The sequence below is a fragment of the Carettochelys insculpta genome, chromosome 1 (assembly GCF_033958435.1).
Source record: "Carettochelys insculpta isolate YL-2023 chromosome 1, ASM3395843v1, whole genome shotgun sequence".
Taxonomy (NCBI): Eukaryota; Metazoa; Chordata; order Testudines; family Carettochelyidae; genus Carettochelys; species Carettochelys insculpta.
The window spans coordinates 108482597-108506140 of record NC_134137.1 but is presented as its reverse complement, the minus strand read 5'-3'; the positions used below and the strand labels follow the sequence as shown (position 1 = coordinate 108506140).

The following is a 23544-nucleotide window of genomic DNA, read 5'->3' as shown; positions in this document are numbered from 1 at the left end:
GCGCCGTGCTCGGCACGCTCACGGGCGGTGCCGCACGGGTGGTGTCCTCCAGTGCCTGCAGGCTGCGTGCCTGCGCGCTCTGCACCGCCGGTTCCCCGGGGGTCGGTGCTGCTGCTTGCGGTGCCGCCGGTACCAGCGCTTGTTTAGCCGCCGCCCTGCCTGCGATGCGGGGCGGCTGTTTAATTATCGGAGGCTGAGCCGCTTCCACGTGGCTCTCCGTGCCGCCGCCGATCAGCTGTTGCTGCGGCTGGGGGCTGCGCACTCCTCCCGTCCCGCTCGCTGTTGCTGCCGGCAGGGATCGGGCTGGGGAGGCTTTCCTCCGTTTTTGCGCTGATGGGGTGAGGGAGGCGGCTTTCCTTTTATGGGCCCCGGAGGGTCCCTCCTGCTGTGGCCGCTCCGGCACGTCTGGCTGGAGGGCCTTGTCGAAGAGCAGCATTTTAAGCTGCATCTCCCTGTCCTTCCTTGCTCTGGCTGTTAGTTTTGCACAGAAGGAGCATTTCTGCGTGACATGGGACTCCCCCAGGCACCGTATGCATAGACTGTGCCCATCAGACGCTGGCATTGCCTCTCGGCAGGACTCACATTTCTTAAATCCTGAAGAGGACGTTGTTGGTGAGTCTTTCAGTTGTTAACGGGTACTTAACACCTTCTCTGTGCTGTTTTTCCCCTTCTCCGATGGCCTGCCATGGCAGGAGGGCTGATGGCCCTAGGCTCCTGGCCTCCGGTGTTCTGCTTGTTACTGGGACTGGACTGAATGCCGTCCCACTTGTTGTTTTTCAAAAAAAACCCAACTGGTTAACATGCAGTAGCCTAAGAACTTGAAAACTTTAAAGAAAAACCAGTTAAAACCATTGAATACGCTAACTTTGCCTTAGCCTAGTTCGGATTCCGTCTGCAGCCGACGGCGGTTAAGAAGAACTGGCGGGGACCGGATCGCGCATGTGGCCAGGAGTGTGCAAGGGAGCGGCGCGCGCCAGCGCATGCGCGGTCCGGCAGAAACTGCTTGGAAGATCCGATCTGCGGCGCCGGGCGAGCCCGACACCTATTGTGGAGCACCCACCGGGACACTCAAAGAAGAATTTATGTTTCTCTCAAAAGTGCGAAAAAGCCTCCCCTCCTCCACCCCAAGTGATACAAGTTTCATGCTGGCCATTCACATTATGTCAGCAGGTCTCCCGACACCATATCCTATGCATTTCAACAAGGTGGAGTAATCTTTCCAATGGAAGAGCTCCTTGCAGAGCTGCAGACTTAGCTTTAATGGTATACCATTAAAGCTTCAACTTGTTTTCTGCTATTTAGAGAAACTACTCTTTCCAGAATACTAACCTACATATGACCATCTTCACGTCCTGCCACCTCTTTGGCTTTTTTCATTATACATAGTTTAAACTAACGTGTGCAACAACATCCTTCCCATATAGTCATTATGGGCAACATTTTAATATCCACTATTACCAAACAAACAAACACACGCTCACTAAAAGCTCTGCTAAAACCCAATTATAATCAAAATACAGCTGCAGCAGGACTCGGGGTTATGTCATTGCTAGCATCAAATTTTCCCATCTTACCAACACACCTTCCCCCATATTCCTCTATACTTAACAGGCATGCTTCCTGCTGCAGTGTAAGCATACCTCTTAGTGAAATTGTCAGTTCATCATACCCACTTAAATCACTGACTTCCAACTAAAATTGCTAAAAGCACTATTTACTGATAACTGACATCTCACAGAACAGGAGACATACAGATCTCAAATAACTGGAAGGGACCTTGAAAGGTCATCAAGCCCAGTTCCCTGCACTCACAGCAGGACCTCTCACAATCCTTGATTTTTTTTTTAGAAGCTAACCTGCCCCAGAACCTTGAAAGGCCCCCCTCAAGGCTTGAGCTCACAACCCTGGGTTTAGAAGGCCAATGCTCTAAACCTGATCTTCCTACTAGGTGAATAAGATCAAACTCTTTTCATTGTCCATTGAACAGCAATATTTTCCAGTGACCACTGGTCTGGACAGACTTTCAGCCACAAGTCATGAAGGGTCTGTTCTTCTCAGGGAAGGTGGGGGGGGAGGGGGAAATAAAAAAAGATGGTCCACCAGAACCATCCAGGGGTTTGGACACTGCCTGGATTTTGGGACCCAAGGTCATTTCCCTGCCCTACTACGTAGTCTGTGAATGCAAGGTTGGGTATGTCTTTAGTGATCCGGAGAATCCCTAGGAGTATAAAGTTGTTGCATATCCTGAAATGTTGTACTCTAAGGCCACGTCTACACCTAGAGGAAAAACTTTGAAACAGCCATGCTAATGGCCATTTCGAAGAATACTAATGAGGCACTGAAATGCACATTCAGCACCTCCCCTCATGAGCATGCTGCCAGCCACGGCACTTTGAAATTGCTGCTTTTCGCTCCCGTGAGGCTCATCCAAATGGGAGTCCTTTTTGAAAGGACCCCACCAACTTTGAAATCCTCTTATGCCTATCTGCAAGAGATTATCTGTAGCATAGGATACATTACATTTGCTGCGTTGGGTCAGGTCTATGCTACCTGCTCCACAGAAATTGTACAGGAAGCCAAAACACCTAATTCAAGCTTTGCAGTGTCCAGATAATTCCTAGTCATCTAAAAGTTAAGAGCTGCATTGCTGAGTGGTGCTACACTTGTTGTTCAGTATGAAGCTTAAACAAAAACACCACAAAGCAAAAAGAAAACTATACTTACAGCACTGGAATCAACATCACTATGTATAGCAACTGTTTTAATGCCCATCTTCTTGCATGTTTTAATCACCTGTTAACAAACAGAGAGTTTTCTGTATTTAAGTAATCTTGTGGCAAAGTTCAAGAAGTGAAAAAGAAGAAAATGCTTTACTAGTTATAACTTACCCTGCATGCAATCTCTCCTCTGTTGGCAATAAGGAGCTTCTCAAATGTCTGAAAGGGGAAAATAGATATTCATGAATCAATCAACTTTTTTTTTTTAAAAAAAAAAAAAAAAAAAAAAAAAAGAGATAAATATCTAAAAAATCCACTCCAGTAAAAATCTGAGGTGTCTTCTATAAACATGAAGAAAAAGCTATTCATAATAATCTAGTCTTGATGACTGTTACGGAAAGGAAGACAATCAGTTTAGATTAGCAATGATCAAATTAGTCTCCTTCCACGTAAATTTTCCAATTCTGAACTGAAATTTGCTGCTCTATCAGGCTTCAACTCTGCCTTTGTCCTTGTTTAGGAGTTGTCACTTCAACTACACTAGCATAATTAAAAAGGCTGCATCGTCCCTCCCCAACCCCTGCCCAATATGGAAGTTATTGTCTGTTTGCCCCCCACCCCACCTCACCCCCAGTTTCTTACAATGCTTTAGAAAGTGTTTAGGTCATATTTTTTAAAAAGCCTCTACGCATGGCATATACTCTCCCAACTTCAAATTAACAGTTTGAGGGTCACCCAGCACCCTGTTTCACTGCCAATGGAGAACTATGCTAACACACACCAGAAATCATAGTGGGAGAGAAAGGGGCAGTCTCGAATAAGTGACAGTCAAGACTTGGTGAAACTGCACTTTCAAAATTTACGCCAAGCATGAAGCTACTTTTCAGAAGCTGTTCAATAAATCCCATTTTCCACACATCCTTCATTTTGTATTACAGGAAGCATCCCTTGCCATAGGTTGAAGTCTCACTACAGAAGTAATGACTTGTACTCTCCAAAATAAAACACGACTGCCATATTTACCCTGCCGCCCAATACCAATGCACATCCTGCCACAATATCTGCAATCATATTTACTTTAGATGGAAGCCAAGTGAACAAGCCTCCCACTAGGGAGGGGGGAAAAAAAAAAGTTTTGCTTGGCTAGTAGCTGCAGGCTAGATTGACTCATGAAGTAGCCAAAAAAAAAAAAAAAAAAAAAAAAAGATCTGGCAGCTGCCTCATAATTTGAGAGTTTACTTTATCTTTATAGGCCGCATCTACACTGCTACCCCACCTCCTTTCCTGAAGGGGCATGGTGATGAGCGGAGTAGAAGATGCAAATGAGGCACAGATTAATATCTCTTGTGCCTCATTTGCTTATTCCCACGAGATCTCATTTACAGAAGATCCCCTTCTGTGGGGCAAAAGCTGCTATGTAGACAGTGCTCTTTTGGAAGGAAAACAGGGGTCCTTCTGAAGGAAATCCCCCTTCCAGAAGGCCCTTCTTCCGCAGAAAGTGTGGGCACAGCATCCTCTCTCACACACACACACACACACACACACCCCCCTCATGGGGTCAGCAAAAGGTACCATGGCCCTGCCCCTCATGCCCTGTTCACAATGGTACAAGGGAAAGACCACCTGCAACAAGGAGCCCAACCTCCCCTAGAGTATGGGAAAGCGCCTCCCCCTCACTCTCACAGAACTATAGGTGGATCTGCAGAAGCCTTCCTGGCCCATCCCTCCCCTTTCAGAGATGTTAGGACCAGGAACTGCCAGGGCCAGACCGTGCAGCTCTGCCCTTCAGACCAGCTCCACCTTCCATACTGTGATCCCGGTTAGACTCCCAGAGATCTAACAACCCCCTGACGTAAGCCCCTCGCTCTGCAATTTCACCCTCCCGATACCCCAACTGTCTGCTGTTAGCTCCCCCCTTCCCACAGCTCTCATTCCTCTTACCTCCCACCATGGCCCTGAACCCCCTCCCCAACAAAACCCCTAGGGTGAGTTCTGCACCCTCACCCTCCACCCAGAAGAGGGATCAATTAAAAGAGCAAGAAGAGCCACCCCCCCACCACCCCAGAATTTGGTTAAACTCAAGAGCTGAAGTACATACGAGACTGTCCTTAATAGTGAAGCAACTTTTTGTAACCCCTATTTTACAAACAGAGCATACACACATACCACAATGCACTGCACATATTAAAGTGGGGAGTTATCCAATGTTTCAACATCACATATCATTTGCTATTTAGCCATGAGCTGTTCATTGCTGAACTTTTGGATGCTCACCAAAACAACAAAAGCAAACAGGAGAGTGGGTTTGTTTGTTTTTTTTCCACACTTTGCAATTATATAGAATCTGGAGCCACAAAGAAGTCCTCAGAGAGTTACAGATTGCAGACCCCTGGCCCAGACCCTCTCCACACACACCTCAGCACTCTGCCCTCACCATACCAGCCCCACCCCTGGCACTAAGCTCCCCACCCCCCAGCCCTCCATCCCCACCTACTGCCCCAGCCCTCTGTCCCCCAGCCCCTGCCCTCAGACTACCACACTCCACCATTGCCCTAAGCAGTTCCCACACCAGAACCCCTGCTGTGGCATCTACACCCCCATTCCCTAAGCCAGAGGTGCTCAAAGTGCAAGACAGGCCCCCTCAGGAGTGTGTGAAATTTCCTTGGGCCAGGGGAGGAGGAGAAGCAACATGATCTGCTATTAGGTCTCAGGCTCGTCCACCTAATTTTAAAAAAAAAAAAAGAGGAGGAGAAGGAGGAGGAGATATCTGTTACTGTTTTTCTATTTATATACAGATTTATCAATTTTACAGGCTTATTTTCTTACATGCTGAAAGGGGCAATTTTTCAACATGAACAGAAATTAAATTTGTTGGTTTGGATTACATGAGACAGGATGGGCGGCCCTACTAATTGCAGGGATGAGAAGTGGGGCCTGACATAAAACGTTTGCTCACTTGTCCTAACCAGACCCTCCTCACTCACACCAAAGCACTGTGTTCTGAGTCTCCACTACCCCCACTCCCAACCCACTGCCTTCACTTCTCCATCCCCAATCCCACCACCTATGCCCTTATTGCAGCACCCTCCACCCCCTACCCTGATCCCCCTCAAAGTTTCCCAGCCCCCTGCTAGATCACCCAACCCCTACTGTCATCCCTCCCACACCAAACACTCACCTACCCCCCCCACCATTTATTCTAATACAAGACAAAGACTGCAAATGCTCTAGGTTATCTTTGACTCACTCAGACTTTTAAGAGCAATTATACACGAGTTTCATCAACTGAACCAAAGCATTTGACTCTATCAATCCCAGTATCCTATGCACCATCCTCTCAAAATGTCAGCTGCCCCAAAAAATTCATTAGCATCTTGAGTCTGCTTCACAACACCACCACTGCTCCAGTACTGAGCAACAATAGATCCCAAAGTTGCCCCTCAAAGGCTAAAAGACAAGAGTCTAAAAAGGCTGCGTCACTGCCATGACCCTTCACCTCTTTGATAGCATGCAGATTGTATATAAAATGAACAGGAAGCTTTGCAACACTAGGAGCGTGAAGGCTAAAAGTAAGATCTCTACAACATCAAATCACGGAGCTCTGATATGTGGATGACAACATGATTGCTGCTCTTTGTCTACCGGAGTCCTTCAGGTCATCTTCACACTGAGCATCAAAAAGAAATCAAGGTGCTCCACCAACAGAACACTCTCATGCACCTTCTGTTCAAGTCAACGGAGAACTGCTGGAAAGTGTAGAGCACTTCCCATTCTTTGGGAGGCATCTTTCCACTAAAGCTGACACTGATGAGGAAATCCAACATATGAGCTATGCAAGCTCTGCTTCTGTCTGCCCAAGACAAAGGTTCTTCTAAAAACCAGAACATCTCTCCCAAGACAAAGCTCCTTGCAAAACATGCAGTGGTTATTCCAATGCTGCTGCATGCATGTGAAACCTGGACAAGATACAAGCATCATTTGAAGGCACCAGAACAGCATGAATGCTTTCCTCAGGAGAAAGCTAAGTATCTCTTAGAGGATAGGTGCACAAACATTAGCGTCCTGGAAGAGACGAATATGAACACCACTGAAGCCATTAAATCGTCAACAACTGAACGGAAGTGATGACATGGTTCGGATGTCTGATCAGCACTTCGCAAAACAGACTCCGTTTTCCATGAGTTCAAGGACAGAGCAAATGATATAAGGACATGTTGAAGGTGTACATGAAAAAGCATGGCATTAGTGCGGACACTTGGGAGAACCTTGCCCAGAAGTACCTCCAGTGGGGAGCAGTAATCCATGAGGGGGTGGCACAATTTGAGAGGTTCCACCACTGCACACAAGGAGAGGAGAAGAAAAGAGGGGCAAAGAAAATGCCCCAAGCCCTTCTGACAGTTACCAACACCTCCCCCTTCTGGGATAAGACCTGTAGCTCCAGAATAGGGCTGATCAGCCATCCACAGACTCACAAATAGGAAGGGGACATGCAGATGTCCTACTCACTATCAAGTGACCACCAAGAATTAAAACTTTTCCTTTTCCAAAAATACAACTGTTTGATAAGATTATATATTTTATTTTTCAAATGGGGAAAAAGAAAAAAAAGAGCCTTTTTTCAGTTAACTATGTGAGCAACCAAGTCAACGTGCTAGTATTAGTATAAAAACACCACACTGGGGGTGGGGGGGAAAACCAAGCACACCCACACCCACCAGTTGAAAGCCCAATTTTATAGCTTACCTTTTCATTGGGATCATATTCAGCTGTATACAGAGTACGGGAAGATATTAGGCACCATCTTGAATGGCATGCTGCACACTACAAATAAAAAGTGGAGGGGATAAAGATTCAAAATTAATTTATATACAGAATTTCTTGAAGTTTTCAGCAGCAAGGAAGTAGAGGTACTTGAATTTCTTAGTTTTTATATTTAAGGAAAATAAAGAGACATTAAATACCAGACAGTTTTCCCTGCGTATTGTGGTTGACCCAAAAAGCTTATTCCATTCCCAAACAAGAAAACTAAAGTCTTCATAGCAGTGTGATTTAAAGTTATTTAATTTTAGAGGCATTAAGTACCATAAATTATAAGCCTTGAATCCTCTTTTACTGCCATGGTTTGCCCTTTTCAAAGCTTATCCCTAAGATTTTACATTGAGTGTATTTGTTTTACTATTAACCAAGTGGGAGTAGAGGAAGTGAGTGCATCTCAGGAGATGCATTGCCAGAGAACTAAGAAGAGTTTAGTTCTAATGTACAAGCTTGATCACACCATACTGCCAGTACATCTCATCCCTGAAATACTATAGCCCCTAAGAGTACATACTTCTGAGGCAAAAGCAATTTTAGGTGGCTAAGAAACATTTACAAACTGGTTATTAGCAGGTCATGCTTCAATATCCAACTTTTTCCATTGCATATATTTTAAAACAAAATGTGAAGAGCCACATAAGTGGTCAAGTGAAAGTCTGGTGGTCTGTCTAACCAGTGCCTCAGACCACTGGATGAGTTATTTCAAGTCTCCAAGAAGCAATTTTGGATGAGCAGTGAAAGATGACACCCCATAAGAATGGCTGACTTATAGGAGGAAGCAAAATTTCAGAGGCGTTATTTGTGTAGCACCCATTTTTTTCATATATATCACAGAGCTATATCTAATGAAAACCTGTCATCTGATGGAACACAGTTTATTGTAAAAAGATATAAAAGTTTGCATGTTCTAGCTTTTGCAATCTCTCAATATGACTAAAGCACAAATGAAATATTCCGCCAACAAGAGGTTGAACCTCTTCACTCCAGAGCTCTTCGTCCAGCAACACCCATAAGCGGCATGATTTTAGTTTGCCAGGTGACCACTTACGTGGGTGTGGCTAAGTTTCTCACAGTCCCATAAAAAGTTTTACAGCCACCAATCCTAGTTTTCCAGTGTTCTGTTCTGTTCTTTACCCTTAAAAAAGTCTAAGAGCACAGTAAGCGGTGCAAGTGTTGGTAATGAGATAGACAATAACAACCTTCCATGGTTCAGCAAATTCTCTCATCCAGCATAAGTCTGGTCCTAAGGGTGCCAGACAAGAGAGGTTCAGCCTGTACTACCAGTTTTGCTAAAAGCAGAGCACACGACAAAAAAATGCAAAGCATTAGAAGGTTCTTTACTAGCAGCAGTGTTTAATAAATTGAAATAGTTATGTGAACAAACCTATGAACAGTTAGGCAGCAAAGTCTTCTAGTAAGAGACTTATTTAGATTAGCCAAGAGTGGAAGAAACTGAGCAATTTCAGAGAGAGCAGTTCAAGTCACAGCACTAGAAGAACAGCAAAGAAACTCACTGCTGATAAATAACTCACACCTGATGGAGTAATTCAACTACTCTTATACCTAAGAGTTTCTAAATCCCATTTTTCAATTCAGGAAAGATAATAGAGCACTACTGTTGACAACTTAATTAAGACCACTGCAGAACATAGAGCAAAACAGTCAGAACAGCAAAGTATTATAATATTTTTCACTTATAGATTCTTATAATGCTAAGTCAGTGATACCCATCATATGGCATGATTAAAGATCTGATATAACTGTGGCAACTCCTAATATACTTTTCACACAGTCTGTAATAATCCTGTATAAAACTCATCATCAGAAGTTGCAAGTGAGTCAAAAGGAGTGAGCAGGATAAGACTTTATAAAATGAGTTTTGATAGGGATATAAACCCTCAGACAAAGAGGAATCTTACAGAAAGATACTGTGTGTTTTGCCCAGCTTGGACAGCAAGCTCAGATGTGCCCTTCACACGTATGCTTCCTGCCAAAGTCAGAGTGAACTTTGCCCAGTCAAAACTAAGTTCTCTCTTATAAAAGTTCATTTAGATTGTTTACTCGGAAAAGCAGCATTAAGATAAATACATGCTCTCTCTTATACTGGGCTTCTCTTTGCTAATGACACTTTAAGGGGGGCAGGGGGGAGAGAAAGAGATGGCTATTGGCAACAACAGGTTCAGTAACACTTAGGAAGCCCCACAACTGTAGACCAGTAGATTCTCTGAAGCTTTTTATGTGCATATCTAAATATACCATTTTTGAAGAGTCTGCACCTAACAATGTAGCAGCGTAAGCCGTTTCAGATGACGGTTGCTTTTTATCTGACTCTGAAAGTATCGCTATCTTATGAGGAGTTTACCAGAGAGTAGTCAGGCAGGTTCATTTTAAGTTTTTTTGCAGATTAGTAACACTTCCAGGCAACACAAATAATCAGTCAGTCATCTGAACATCCATGTTTGTGATAGGTGTGGGAACTAGTGCTACACCCCCTACCTTGAAGTGCTTTATGGTTTTCATCACATACAGAGTTTACAGTTTGGTTCAGCGACTCTCAGCATTCCTACTGTACAAGTTGTTCCTACACTCCTAGGTGTCATGAGTACTCACTCAAGGGCCCAGAAGTATGAAGGTCAGGCTTAAGGGGAAGTGACAGAGCACAGAGAAGCAAGGGGGTCAAAGTAGAGTCTAAGTACTTGAGAGACAGTCAGAGAAAAAGGGTGAAAACCTGGTTTCCTCAGACTTCAATGCAATCAGTGGAGCAGGATTTATCCCAGAGAAACCAGGTAGAGGTAGCTCTTCATACAGAATGAGTCAGAATCATAGGCATGTCCTAAAGAATAAAAATTGCATGGAAGAGGTGCTGCTATCCATCAGAGAGATGTGGACCAAGTGTATATATAAACAACAACCAACCAACACAAACAACAATACAGGTTGAACCTCTGTGGTATGGCACTATCAGAATCTGAGCCATGTAGGACCAGGGATTTTGCAAGACCAGAGGAAACCAATGGTGGCATTCCAGCTCCTGGGCTCCCCTCCCAGCTGTTGCCTGACCCCTGCAGGTTCCCCAGCTACAGCTCAGCAGCAGTTGCCATTCCTTGGCCTCAGCCATGACTTCCAGTCCACTTTCTTCCAGCCCCAGCCAGCTTCCCTGGGCTGCACAGCCTTGGCCATGAACCCCTGCAAGCTGCCACTCCCCAGCCCAAGCTGCTGGCTTCCTAGCTCCAAACACTCCTTCCAGGATAAGGCAAGCTCACAGCTGCTCCTGGCCCAGGCTTCCAGGCCACTGCTTCTCTCCCCCCAACCTACCCACTTCGCCACCAGCCTAGCTGTGGCTGCCCTACCATGGGCTCTGGCACCTAGTCATGCTGGCCCCTCCCCCTCCACACCCCAGGACACTGTGGTCCTGGAAAGTCCATGGTTCTGCCAGACCATGGATGTAGCTGGATGAAAAATCTCAGATTTCAGTGTTTCAGCCTACAGTAATTTACAACAGCAGACTACTAAACATTCCTGTAAACAACTTGGTACAAAGCAACTTAACTCTGAAGGCACAGGAAAAGGAGATTTGTGCACTAACAAAGCAATTTAGAAGGGAAGAAATGGTGCTAATTAAGATGTATTTAAGGTCTTAGAATTTATTGTAAACACCTGTTATCAGAACAGAAAAGCTGTCATGCAGTTAAAGAACGGAGCAAGAAGCCATATTCAATTTTTTATTATTTTCTACTATACATTTTAGAGTGCATCTTCCTGTTCAAGAACTCCTCTTCTAATGCAAAAGCCAAGACCATGAAATTTGGTATGCACCTTCCTCTTAGCCCAACTTTAATCAAGGTGCTTGTACCTGGAAATTGGGAAATGCATGAAATCCAAGATTTTCCTAAACCTGGAAACAGGAGGGCACCAAAAGGGGTATGACATACTTCAGACTCACCACTGGGGGCAGCAAGCACAGGGAACAGCAATACAGTACAGTGACCACTTGGGCAGCCACAGCAGCCATGAGAAGACAGCAGAGTTGTAATCTAACTCAATTAATGCATCGCAGTTACATTTTTAAACAAGCCACACACAAACTTAAGTCACATTGTTTTGTTTTTTTCTAACATTGGTTGAGCCTGTTTTGACAGCTCTGGAGCTAGCCAAGATGTCTATAAAGCGAGTAGGAAAACATTTACAATAAGATGATATTCTCCAATTTACCAACTACTGATGTAAACACATGCATTACAGCAAAGCAGTACACCCACCACGACTCAGCACTGGTTGGTTGGCTGGCTGGCTTATCATGGTTGACATAGTACAAGCACAGATACTGTAACCTAGGTTGACCCTGACAGTCCTCCAGCAGCTGTCCCACAATGCTAGCCACTGGCCACAATCAAACTCCACTGCTCAGGTTCACACAGATCAGGAGTCACACACACATTTTGCAAAGCTCTTCCTGATTCCCCAGTTAAAGGAACATACCTAGCAGCATTTTTTTTTGGTGCTGACAACTGCCCAATGGACCATACTGGTTTCGTGCTCCAGACATATTCCTACCTGGAAAAGGCAGGAGGCACTGGATCTCTTGGCATGGAAAGAATTAATGTATAAACACAACTATAGAGCAGTTCTGGAAACACAGACCTTGGGCAGGCAGATTGCAGTGGAGACACAGCCAATGAAGTATTATGTGCATTAACAGTAGTGCTGCCTGAACGCGAAGGAATGGCAGCAGGAATACCAAAAGGCCATTCAGGACCAACAGGTAATCAGATGCTGAGCCACACACTTGCTGCTTTTAATACAATTTGCATATCATGCTTGGTGGAGACCCCACTAGTATCCTTCAGAAAACAGATACCTCTGAAGAGCCCAGCATTGCAAGCCCCCCTGAACAGCCAAGAGAAGGAAGACAGGAGAGGACATACAGTCAGGAAGGTTCAGCTATGCCAAGATCCAGAATCCATGCAAGACTCCACCACTGTCTTGTCAACTCCAGCAGCTGAGTCCATTGTAGGGGAAAGAAACCCTAAGACAAAGCTTAAGAATCCATATCCTGTTACAGTGTTTAAGTACACAGATGGAGCCCAGCCTCCACAAAACTGCATAGTGATCTCATTCATGCATTCATACGAGAAGAGGTAGCAGTACAACAAACAGAGGCAGAGTTGGTATCTGCTTTTCATTCCCCTGCGGAGTTGGTGGGAAGGCAACATGAAGCAGTTTGTATACATGGGGGCACCCCTCAAAAGACCTTGAAGAAACTTATAAAAGGGATACACCGCAATCCTCTCCCAAAAGCTTCTAGGGATGGTAAATGCCTTTCTTCCTTCATAGTAAGACACTTTATCACACCGATCTGCAATGACTTGGGCTGTCACCATAGCAGCAAAGCCAGGAGCACACAGGGCCAGGTGACTTCAGAATACCAGCAGCAACTCTGCTTTCTGCATCTCTGTTACTCCTAAGAGCAAGACATTATCTAAAAATCACCACTACCTGTGGAAAAAAAAATAGTGCCAGTGGTCCATGCCACCAGCCTACACTCAAAACCATGGGAATAAGTTTTTTTTTTTTGTTACCAATTTGTTCCCCCTCCATTACTCACACAGCACTGGGAAGCAGTACTGTTCAGAGGCACCTCAAAACCAAAAGGTCAATAAGCCTGGTTTAAAACTGTGAAAAGAGGGGTGCCAGGGGGAGTTCTAAAACTTAAATTTTGCTTTGTATTGTGACCACACATTCATTCAATAACTGCATTTTACCTCCCCCCCCCCCGCCCCAACACCCATGAAAGCTGGACCACAACAAGTAGGAGAAAGAAGAAAACGTAGGAGGAATGTTCATCGAGAGCCTCCAAGCCAGTGCTGCATTGACCTGCAAACAGATAGCCTGGAGCATGACTGTTTCAGATGGTAAGGGAGCAAAAAAGCAGACAGGAGAAAAGCCCAGGAATTCCAGCAGGAAAAAAGAGAAAGATGCACCAGGTTACAATGCTGCTTCTGGGGCAGCAAACACAGATGCTACAGACTCTTATCGACTTACAGGTTCAATGAGCATAGGCACACCTCCCTTTGCGGTCAATGGAGAACTCCATTTTAACATCACCCTACAACATTCCATCTGGCATCAAGACACACATCACTCCAAGTCCCTGCTGGGTAGAGTAAAGAGAACCACACACACACTGACCTGAGTGCGCCACCATTGCTATACTTGCAGCCAAAATGAACTGTAGCAGACATAAAAGCAGTCATGTTGCACTTTAAAGACTCTCTCTGTCACTATGTAGCAGAGAGGGAGCCATGCTAGTCTATACACTATAGAAACAAAAAGCAGTCAAATAGCACTTTAAAGACTAACAAAACAATCCATTACGTGAGCTTTTGTGGGGCAGACCCACTTCTTCAGACCATAGCCATACCAGAGCAGACTCAATATTTAAGGCACAGAGAACCAAAAACGGTAAGCAAGGTGGACAAGTCAGAAAAACATGATCAAGGTGAGCAAATCAGAGTAGAGGGTTGGGGGGGGGCGGTGTCAAGAATTAGATTAAGCCAAGTATGCAAACGAGCCCCTATAGCAACTCAGAGTTCCCATCCTGGTTCAAACCCACATGTTAATATGCCGAATTTGAATATACAAAGACAGCTCAGCTGTCTCCCTTTCAATAGTGGTGTGAAAGTTTTTCTTCAGTAACATGCAAACTCTTAAGTTATTAACAGAATGGCCCACCCCATTAAAATGCTGACTAACTGGTTTGTGATCAGGAGTGTTTTTATGTCTGTTTTGTGCCCATTAACTCTTTGTCCAAGGGAGTTAGAAGATTGTCCAACATACAAAGCATCTGAGCATTGTTGGCACATGATGGCATATATGATGTCAGTTGAGGAACATGAGAATGTGCCCATGATTCTGCGAATAACCTGGTTAGGTCCAGTGATGGTATTTCCAGAGTAGATATGTGGACAAAGCTGGCAGCAGGCTTTGTTGCAAGGAACGGTTCCAGGACTGGTATTCCTGGGGTATAGACTGTGGCTGTTGGTGAGGATCCTCATAAGGTTGGGAAATTGTCTGTAGGAGAGAACAGGCATGTCACCTAGGGCCTTCTGGAGTGTGGCGTCCTGATTAAGGATAGGTGGTAGGTCTTTAGTAATTCATTGCAGTGGTTTGAGTTGGGGGCTGTAGGTGATGACCAGTGGTGTTCTGTTCTTGGCTTTCTTGGGCTGATCTTGGAGTAGCTAGTCTCTGGGTATTTGTCTGGTCCTGTCAATTTTTTTTTTTTTATTTTTTTTTTTATTTATTTCATTTCTCCTGGTGGATAATTCACGGTTTTGAATATTTGGTAAAGATCTTGTAGTTTTCAGTCTCTGTCAGTTGGATCAGAGCTGTCTTTTATATTCAAATTTGGCACATTAACATGTGGTTTGAACTGGGATGGGAATTTTCTGAGTCATTAGGGGCTCATTCGCTGACTTGGCTTAATCTAATTCTTGACCTCCCCCCACCCTTCTACTCTCTGATTTGCTCACCTTGATCATTTTTTTCTGATTTGTCCTCCTTGATTACTGTTTTTGGTTCTCTGTGCCTTAAATATTGAGTCTGTTCTGGTATGGCTATGGCCTGAAGACCGTGGGACAGACCCACTAAGCTCATCACCTAATCAATTATTTTGTTAGTCTTTAAAGTGCTACTTGACTGCTTTTTTGTTATGTAGCAGACACGAATGATTTCTCCTTTAATTCCTGAAATAAAATAACTTCCATTCCATTAACACATTTGTTTTCAATTGCCCAATTTTAGTTTGCACTGGTTTTGGTACATTATATCATATTCTACTTCATAAAGCATTAGTATGTACCAAAACAATTACGCTTAATGGGAAGCACCCACTACTTCTTATTGTACAAGGTGCTTTCAATCTACCAAAAGCACATTTAGCTGTTATTCTGCACCTGATGAGCCACCAGCATCACAAGCCACAGAAACAAGTAGTAAGCTAGGTTCCCTGTGATCCTGACAGCATTGATAAAGAAATGCCACATGTACCAGCCTTGACAAAATATCTCCATTTGCAGCTTTCTGAACATGCCTGCATTCTTAAGGATGGGAGTGTCATGCACCTTCCCTGACTAGACAGCATCAATGCTATGGATGTTATGTTTAACCAGTAGACTTCACCCTAAAACAGATGAGGCTTATCAGTTATAGTTAACCAGTAGGGGATGGAGCAGACCTCCTCCCCCACCCATTGTGGGCATGGGGTTCCTCCAGCCCTGTGAGGCTGCAGCAGGCTGGAGTAGCCCCCATTGGCAGAGGCTTGAGGGGCATGGCTGGGATGGGGAGGGGGTGATAGCACCTTATCAAATCTGGTAAAGCATCCCCATTAATATATCAGTAACTGCAGAACCACAGAAGAGAAGCTTCTTCTCTTAATCCACTGCGGCAAGGTGAGCTGGTGCTAAAATAGGGAATATGAGCGCCTTATCACCCTCTCTCAGTTCATGGACCCCATTACTGAAAATCCATCCACCATCACATGAACTTTACCAATGCTGACAGTCTAGTATAGCAGGAAACAATTAGTGGACTGACACACTTACATAACAAAGGGACTTCCACTAACTGGTAGAAATTCAGGGCCACAAGCTTCTAAAGTGCTTGCCACTCATTTAACTACCAGGGCAGCGCTCAGTTTGGTATCCATGAGCTGGATGGCAGCTGCATGCTCAGCACAGTCCCAGGAACATGGTATATTGCATCTAAAACAGTGATGTCCCAGAAAAACAGTTGCCACAGCCTGTGTGCCCCCTCCCAAGCCCAGCACTGCCCCTCAACCCCCAAGCCAGGCACCCACTCCCCTGCACAAACTGCCAGTGACTCACTGGAGCCAATGCCACCATGCAAGCTGCCCCACCACTGGAACCACTGCCGCCACAACTGGGGAGGCACCTAGAACCACAGGGAGCTGCAGGAGGAGCCACCTCCGCCACTGGTGCCATGCACTTGTCCCATCAAGCGGTAGGGCACACACACAGAGCGGGCAGAGGGTGCTCCATGTGCGCAGCTCTAACAAGCCACTTTGTCTTCAGAACTTTTAGATCTGTTGAGTCTAATATGCTTTCCATTTACTGCATGTGGCGATGTTCACCATTTCAAACCTTTTTGTGTTGGGAGGCCACTGACACATGGGGGGAGCACCAGTCCTGATTGATGAGGCCCTTGACAGAGGCACCTCACAACTTCGATCCTGAATCCCAAGCCAAATTAACTCTTCTGCAAGCCCAGGGCTAGCAGATTTTGTGGAGCATCCCTAGACTCTGAAGTAGAGACACCCCCCCCCTCTTCCAAAAAAGGAGGCAGTTCAATGTGCAGGAGGGAGCTGTCAAGAGAGCAGGATGGAGCTTGAGAAGGAGGGTGCAGGAGGACGGCGAAATCTCAGGAGGAGGTAAGGTGCAGGGTATGGGTAAGAGATAGAGTCTCGGTGGAAGGTAAGGTGAAAGAGCAGTTGGAGATGCAGGGTCTAGACAGAAAGGAGGCTGCAGGAGCAGCTGACCAAGGGCTTCTGCCCAGGGGAACGGGCATTTTATTGCTGAAGCCCCGATGGAGTGGTTTGGGCTTGAACTCAGGCTTAAGTTTTGGCCCAGGACCCCAGCAAGTGTAACACCAGACCTTTGTGACCCTATTAAAATGGAGTGCCTTGCATGTTGAATAGTAACAGAGAGAAAGCCGTGCTAGTCTGTGTACTATCAAAACAAAAAAGCAGTAAAGTAGCACTTTAAGGACTAACACAATAATTTCTTAGGTGAGCTTTCGTGGGCCAGACCTATGGTCTGAGGAAGTGAGTCTGGCCCACAAAAGCTCACCTAATAAATTATTGTGTTAGTCCTTAAAGTGCTACTTTACTGCTTTTTTTTGTTTTGATATTAAAATAGAGGTAAAGCAGGGGTTCTCAAACTGTAGGTTGCAAGTGAGCACAACACACACACACACACACACACACACACACACACTACAAAATAAATTCTAATATAAGGCAGTGGAGAAACATTTTCATGTTTAACTCCATAGCACACTCTCAAATTTGGAATAGCTAAAAATCAAGTCATTTTGGAACTACAGGTAGGAGAGCAAATAAACTTAACTGTTTACTAGTTAACTTCCTTTAAACCCCCCACCCCCACCCCCACCCAGCCCCGGAATGAAGTACTGCAAGATTGTGAGGTTGGCACAGAGAAAAGATTTTTTGGAAGAGATATTTAGAAACTGGATTTGTAATGGGCTTAGTTTATAAGTTTCAGACTTAAGTATGACAAGCTACTGCCCACCCATAATGCATTTTGTCTAATTACAGGTTTCCCCTCAATTATTTCAATTAAATTATATATGTCAACATCTAGAGCAAGAAACTAAGCTTTCCAATTTATTCCTGTTTGGCTTAGAATCCATTTTAAGAAAGTCAGTGACAGTCTAGTTTTTCTATTATACACCTCACTAGTTATGATACATGTTCATAAGAGATCTAAGAATTTACTAAATATACTTCAGTAAAGTTATTCATATGATCTACAAACTTTTTTCTCACAAAATATTTTCACTTCTGTGGGAAGGGTGCCTGCCCTTAAGCAAGTCAAAGTCTGGCCCATCTGCAGCCTGAGCAGTTCCACAATCTGGCCTATCTCAGCAGCTGTGCTCCAGTCTCGGCCGCCCTGGCTACGTGTTCATACCCTTAGTCTAAAGTCCAGGTCCTGCTCCTCCCTCTCCCAAATCACATTTCTTCCCACTAGTACCTGCCCCCAAGGGATTCATGGATTACCAGTGAGCCAGGTATGGGGCAGCAGCAAGAGCCAGGTGTCATCATCCCCGCCACACTACCATAGTTGTGGGAGCCGTGGAGATGCACAGCGACATGGCAGAGCAGAGGCTGCTATCTCCCAGGTCAATCCAGTCGCTCCATTTCACAGTGGGGACGGGAAGCAGAGCTCCCCAGCTCCAACATGAGCTAGTTGGGAGCTGGTGGCCAAACAGAACTGGCTACTGTATAGGCTGAGGCAGCCACCATGGGACACTCCCCCCCCCCACCCCCCGAAAAGCTTTGGGTCCAGGATGGGACACCCATGTACTCAGCTCCCATGGACAATAGGAAGATGTTAGCAATGGTGCAGAGCTAGCAGCCAGAACCTCTTTCAACCCGCTGCACTGGTGGTAGTGGTGTCAGAGCCAAAAGGACACATTGGAGGAGGGGGAAACGTGTGGAGACCCCCTTCCAAAGAGCCCTGCCAGAGAAGGGTATCCACTGGCCCCCTAGGGAGGATTTGGCACAGGCTCTACGGAAAAACTGAATGCAAGACCTCTGCTCCTAAGCTTCAGTGTCTGAGCTCCATTGAACAGGTACCAAGGCCTCTATGCCAGTGCTTCTTAAACTATGTTCCACGAAATGCTGGTGTTCCAAGAGTAGCCTGCAGTTGCATTGTGGCAGGGTAGCAACTAGCAAGGATGTGTGGTACATGTATATTTTTCCTGTTATTAAAATCAGATTCAGTGTTACTTCTTCATTGCTATGACCCCTGATTAAATTCCTTCATTTTGTGTTTTTGCTGTGTGTGTTGTTCAGTATTTTTTGGTCTGACAGTTTTTTTAAGAAACTTTTCATAGGTGTTCCACATAAAAATTAGTTTGGTGTTCTGTGGTCTCAAAACATTTAACACTGCTCTGTGCCATGTAATTTTTAAGCCATCCTTCCATTTCCTGGCAACTCCAAAGAGAAATGGAAGGTGTTACAACAGGGCTTTTATCACTCACCTGCCGAAGACCTCCCTTTCCTAGGACATGTAGTATGTCAGCTTTGCTGCCAGTATACTTAAGAGGTACAATATTGTTGACCGGTTCTATTCTGCTGAGCTCAGAGTTCTGCTGATCAGCTAAATCAATGACAGGTGGGAAGGGCAAGGACCACATGCCCCTCCCCAGATGACAGAGGGGCACATTCAGCAGGGAACCTCAATGGAAAGGAGCCAAACTTAGGGGCTGTTCCCTGGGGCCCATGACAGCAGCTCCTCCAGCATGGCTGCACTGCCTCCAACCCTTCCAAATCATCTGCATCTGCTGGGGTCTGTACAGCCTTGACAGAGGACATGGCTGGAAGAGTTCCTGGCATGGGGCCCACATTTTGCTCCTCCCACCCCCCTCCCCTCGCTACAGTTCCTGAGAGAGCCTGAACTACAGCACTCTCCCAGAATCCACAACAGAAAAAGGAGCAGAGCATAGGCTTGCTGCTCCCAGGAGCCAACACCCCACACCAGCAAGTCCTCCAGCATGGCTGTTCTGGTGTCATTTACAGCCCTGTCCTCAGTTGTGACTGTACAGACTTCAAGAGATCAACTGTACAGAAGGGATGGAGATGATACAACTAGGCTGTAGGAGATGCTAGTGTGGGGCTGCCAAGCAGCCCCCTGTTCTGCCTTTTAAAAAACTATTGCCATTCCAGAAAGCCCTGCAGCTCAAAAGTCTGTGTTCAGCAGACCAGGAGGACAGAGGCCCCCCTGCCCCATGTGCTTGAGGTAACGTGGGATGAAGAGCGCACAAGGGCCCCAGGCTGGAATCACAGCAGGAAGTAGTCATACGGGGAGTCATGGGGGAGGTCACATATTTCCCCCTTTAGTTGGGGCCCTCCTTTGCATCCATTCCTTAAGTCAGCTCCTCCTCCCCCCTCGACTACTTCAAATATCCACTCCCAGGCAACTTGCCTTAAGGAACCACAGGCAGCCACACTGCATCCTTTCTGCAGAATTCTTAGACTGGGCAGTAGGAAAGCCCTGTCAATGCCTCTGTCCAGAAACAGCTGATGCATGAAGTGTCTTACACTGTCACTGGACTACTGAATTGGTTTACCTTCAACTTTCTGGAAGGGTAAAGGTTAACCCCAAAAATATTATAGTAGGATTGTTTGCATCAGATGGTCACTTTCAGCCAACCCAAACTCCTTATGTGACAATCATACTACAGAATTGAAAATGGAGGACTCTACAAAAGTCTATGTCTATACTACACACAGCAGTCAACTGCTGATACGCAATTGTAGCTATGCCAATAACATAGCTTAAAAGAAAAAGAAAAGAAAAGAAAAGGTCAACTTAACCACCAGCGATTGACCGCTATGGCTGTCCTCACACAAGATCAATGAGTATCAGAGGGGTAGCCGTGTTAGTCTGGATCTGTAGCAGCAACAAAAGGTCCTGTGGCACCTTATAGACTAACAGAAAAGTTTAGAGCATGAGCTTTCGTGAGTTAACTCACTTCTTCAGATGCTGGTCCAGGACCAGGACCAGCATCTGAAGAAGTGAGTTAACTCACGAAAGCTCATGCTCTAAACTTTTCTGTTAGGCTATAAGGTGCCACAGGACCCTTTGTTGCTGCTACAGATCAATGAGTGGTTCTCAACATTGACCCCAGAAAGTGCCATTTCATGCATGCAAGAAACAAAGCCACAGAAGATCAACCCTGATTGGGTTGATCTTCCGCAGTAGCGTGGAAACAAGCTAAGACTCATTACTGAAGATTCATGGCAAACAAGACTGGCTAAACTAGTCAACAGAATAGTGACAAGTAAACAAACAAAAGAAAAAATGGTCAAGGGAAGAGAGACTGAACTCATTGCTACATTTTTTTTTAAATGATTAACTTTCTTGTACAGGGTAAGGTTAAATGTCTTTTCAAAGGAGAGCACAAAGACAAACTTTACACAACATATAAAAAATTGCAGCTGAACATTTCAGTGTGCTAAATATCAAGTTATAATATTGAAGTTGATTGGCTCATGCATCAGAAATAGAAGTTGAGGGCAGGAGGTCTGGGGTGTAGCATTTATCTCAAATGGCAGTTTTCCACGTAAAACACTGCATTGGGATAGCTGAGCCACTGCAGCACTTAAGCAAAGACCCTCCTACACAGAAGGGATTTAATCCATCTGCTGGAGATGTGGTAGCTATGTTGACAGAAGTTCTTCCATTGACACAGCAGTCTACAAAACAAGTTAGGCCGATACAATTATGATGCTCAGGACAGACACGTAGATTTTTCACACTCAACTAACAGAGTTTCCCGATGCAGGTCTGTAATGCAGAGTGATCCAAGCTCATATTAGCACAACAAGCTCAGAGCTGGATATGTCAATAACAAACTGGCATGACTTGCTGATTTATACCAGCCAAGTGTCTGGCCTTACAACCGTCCTGAGAACTGCTTTCCTGCAGTTACAACATACACCCTATTATACTGGGCACAAGCTTTTCTGAACAAACGTGTGGGTTTGTCTGTTTGGACAACACCTAGTCCAAGGACCGCCCCCACAAGCTCCCCATGAAGACAGTGCCTCATTTAAGACCTTCACAAGCTTGTGCCCACTCCTGTGAGAAAGGAGAGACACCGGAGCAACCAGGAAGACGCCAGCTGGCTCCCAAAGGAAGGGCGCTGAATGTGGAAGTCCACTGTACCACTACTCGCGCCTGGCCCTGCCAGCCCCCTGCAGAGGGCGGCACGAGCCTGTCACAGCCCAGCAACACCTGGGCAGCCCTCGGAGCGACCTGGGGCCGGGAAGGGGCACAAACCCCAGGAGGTACCTTGCCCGGAGACAAGCCCTGGGGCGGGGCCCGGGCCCAGACAAGCTCAGCGAGGGGCTGACTCGGCGCCGCGCCGCTGGGCTCCTGCCACTGCCCGTCACGCTCCCCTTCGGGGCTCCCCCGGCGCCGCCCGTTGGAGCGTGGGACTGGACGGGACTGGACTCGGTTCGGCACCGGCACCGGCGCCGGCGCCGGCGCCTGCGCACCCCCCACCCCAGGCGGCGCTGAAACAGCGCGCGAGCTCGAACACTCCCGCTCACCTGCAGCGCGCGAAGCCGCAGCTCCGGCTGCCGCCAGGCGCTCACGACCACTTGGCGCAAAAACGCCGCCATCGCCGCTGCCGCAGCCGCCAGCCTGAGTCTCGGCTTGCCCTTTCACCTCCTCCCTCAGCCAATCCGGCTCGCCTACCTCCACCCCGCCCTCTGCCCCGCCCCCGGGCCGCGAGAGAGCGCCCGTGAGGGCGCGCGCGCGCACCCGTTCTCCCCTGCGCGCCCGGCAGGCGGCTAGTAGCGCGGGGATTCCCCGGCTTGGCCTCTGAGAGGGCAGGGTTTCGGCGCGCTCCAGGCTGCCCGCCCCCAGCTGGCCGCGCGCGGCGGGGGATCTTGCGTTGCCTTTCCTGGGCCGCCGAGCCAGGCTCTGCTGCGAGCTGTTGGGGCTACTTCCGTAGCCCAGGCAGCCCTGAGCCAGCCTCTTCCCGGAGCCCCAGCCTCCTGGGAAGCTTGGCAGCCGTGCTGGCAAGTGCTGTGCTGCATGCAAGCGCAGAAAGCATCCTACCCCTCCAATCCATTGAGTGGTGCTGGCGTCTTCCCCCGGGTAAGCAGCAGCTCGTAACTGTATCAGAGGGGCAGCCGTGTGAGTCGTTATCCGCAAGAGCAAGAAGTCCTGTGCACCTTATAGACTAACAGATATATTGGAGCATATGCTTTCGCGGGCAAAGACCCGCTTCGCCGTGCACTGAATTTAGCCATATGAAGTGGAAGTCCATCAGCCTCATGCATCTGATGAAGCAGGTCTTTGTCCACGAAAGCTTATGCTCCAAAATAGCTTAGTCTATAGGTGCCACACGCCTTCTTGTTGTCATCTCAAAACTGGGGAGGGGGAATTAGCCATGGCTGCTGTTCCCTGCCCATTGCACACGTTGTGCACCCTAGCAGGTAATGTTCATTTCATTCACCCAGGGGTGCTTGGGTGTGACTAGTCTGGCTGTTAGTTGGCAACATTCCTAGGCTAGATAAGTCATAGTAGAAAACCCCTTCCTATCAAGCACTGGGCCACTGATTACTGTGGCCCACTTTGGTTACCAGTGACTAGAATGGCTGTTGAGAAACTGAAAGGATCCAGAGATGAGTGAGGAAGATGATAAAAGGAATGGAATACAAGCCATAGGAGCAAAGGCA

General features: G+C 46.4%; 1 protein-coding gene across 2 annotated transcripts in view; it reads right to left on the bottom strand.

Annotated features, from left to right (window-relative positions):
• PCCA (propionyl-CoA carboxylase subunit alpha) overlaps positions 1-22513 on the bottom strand; it is a 469473-nt gene extending 446960 nt beyond the window's left edge. For both annotated transcript variants that reach the window (XM_074989641.1, XM_074989649.1), the window contains exons 1-4: positions 22408-22513; positions 7461-7538; positions 2889-2936; positions 2725-2793 (exon numbers count right to left, since the gene is read on the bottom strand). In XM_074989641.1, the coding sequence (XP_074845742.1) occupies positions 2725-2793; positions 2889-2936; positions 7461-7538; positions 22408-22479 (267 nt within the window). In that variant the 5' untranslated portion in view covers positions 22480-22513. The remainder of the gene's footprint in view (positions 1-2724; positions 2794-2888; positions 2937-7460; positions 7539-22407) is intronic.
• Between the last annotated feature and the right edge of the window lie 1031 nt (positions 22514-23544).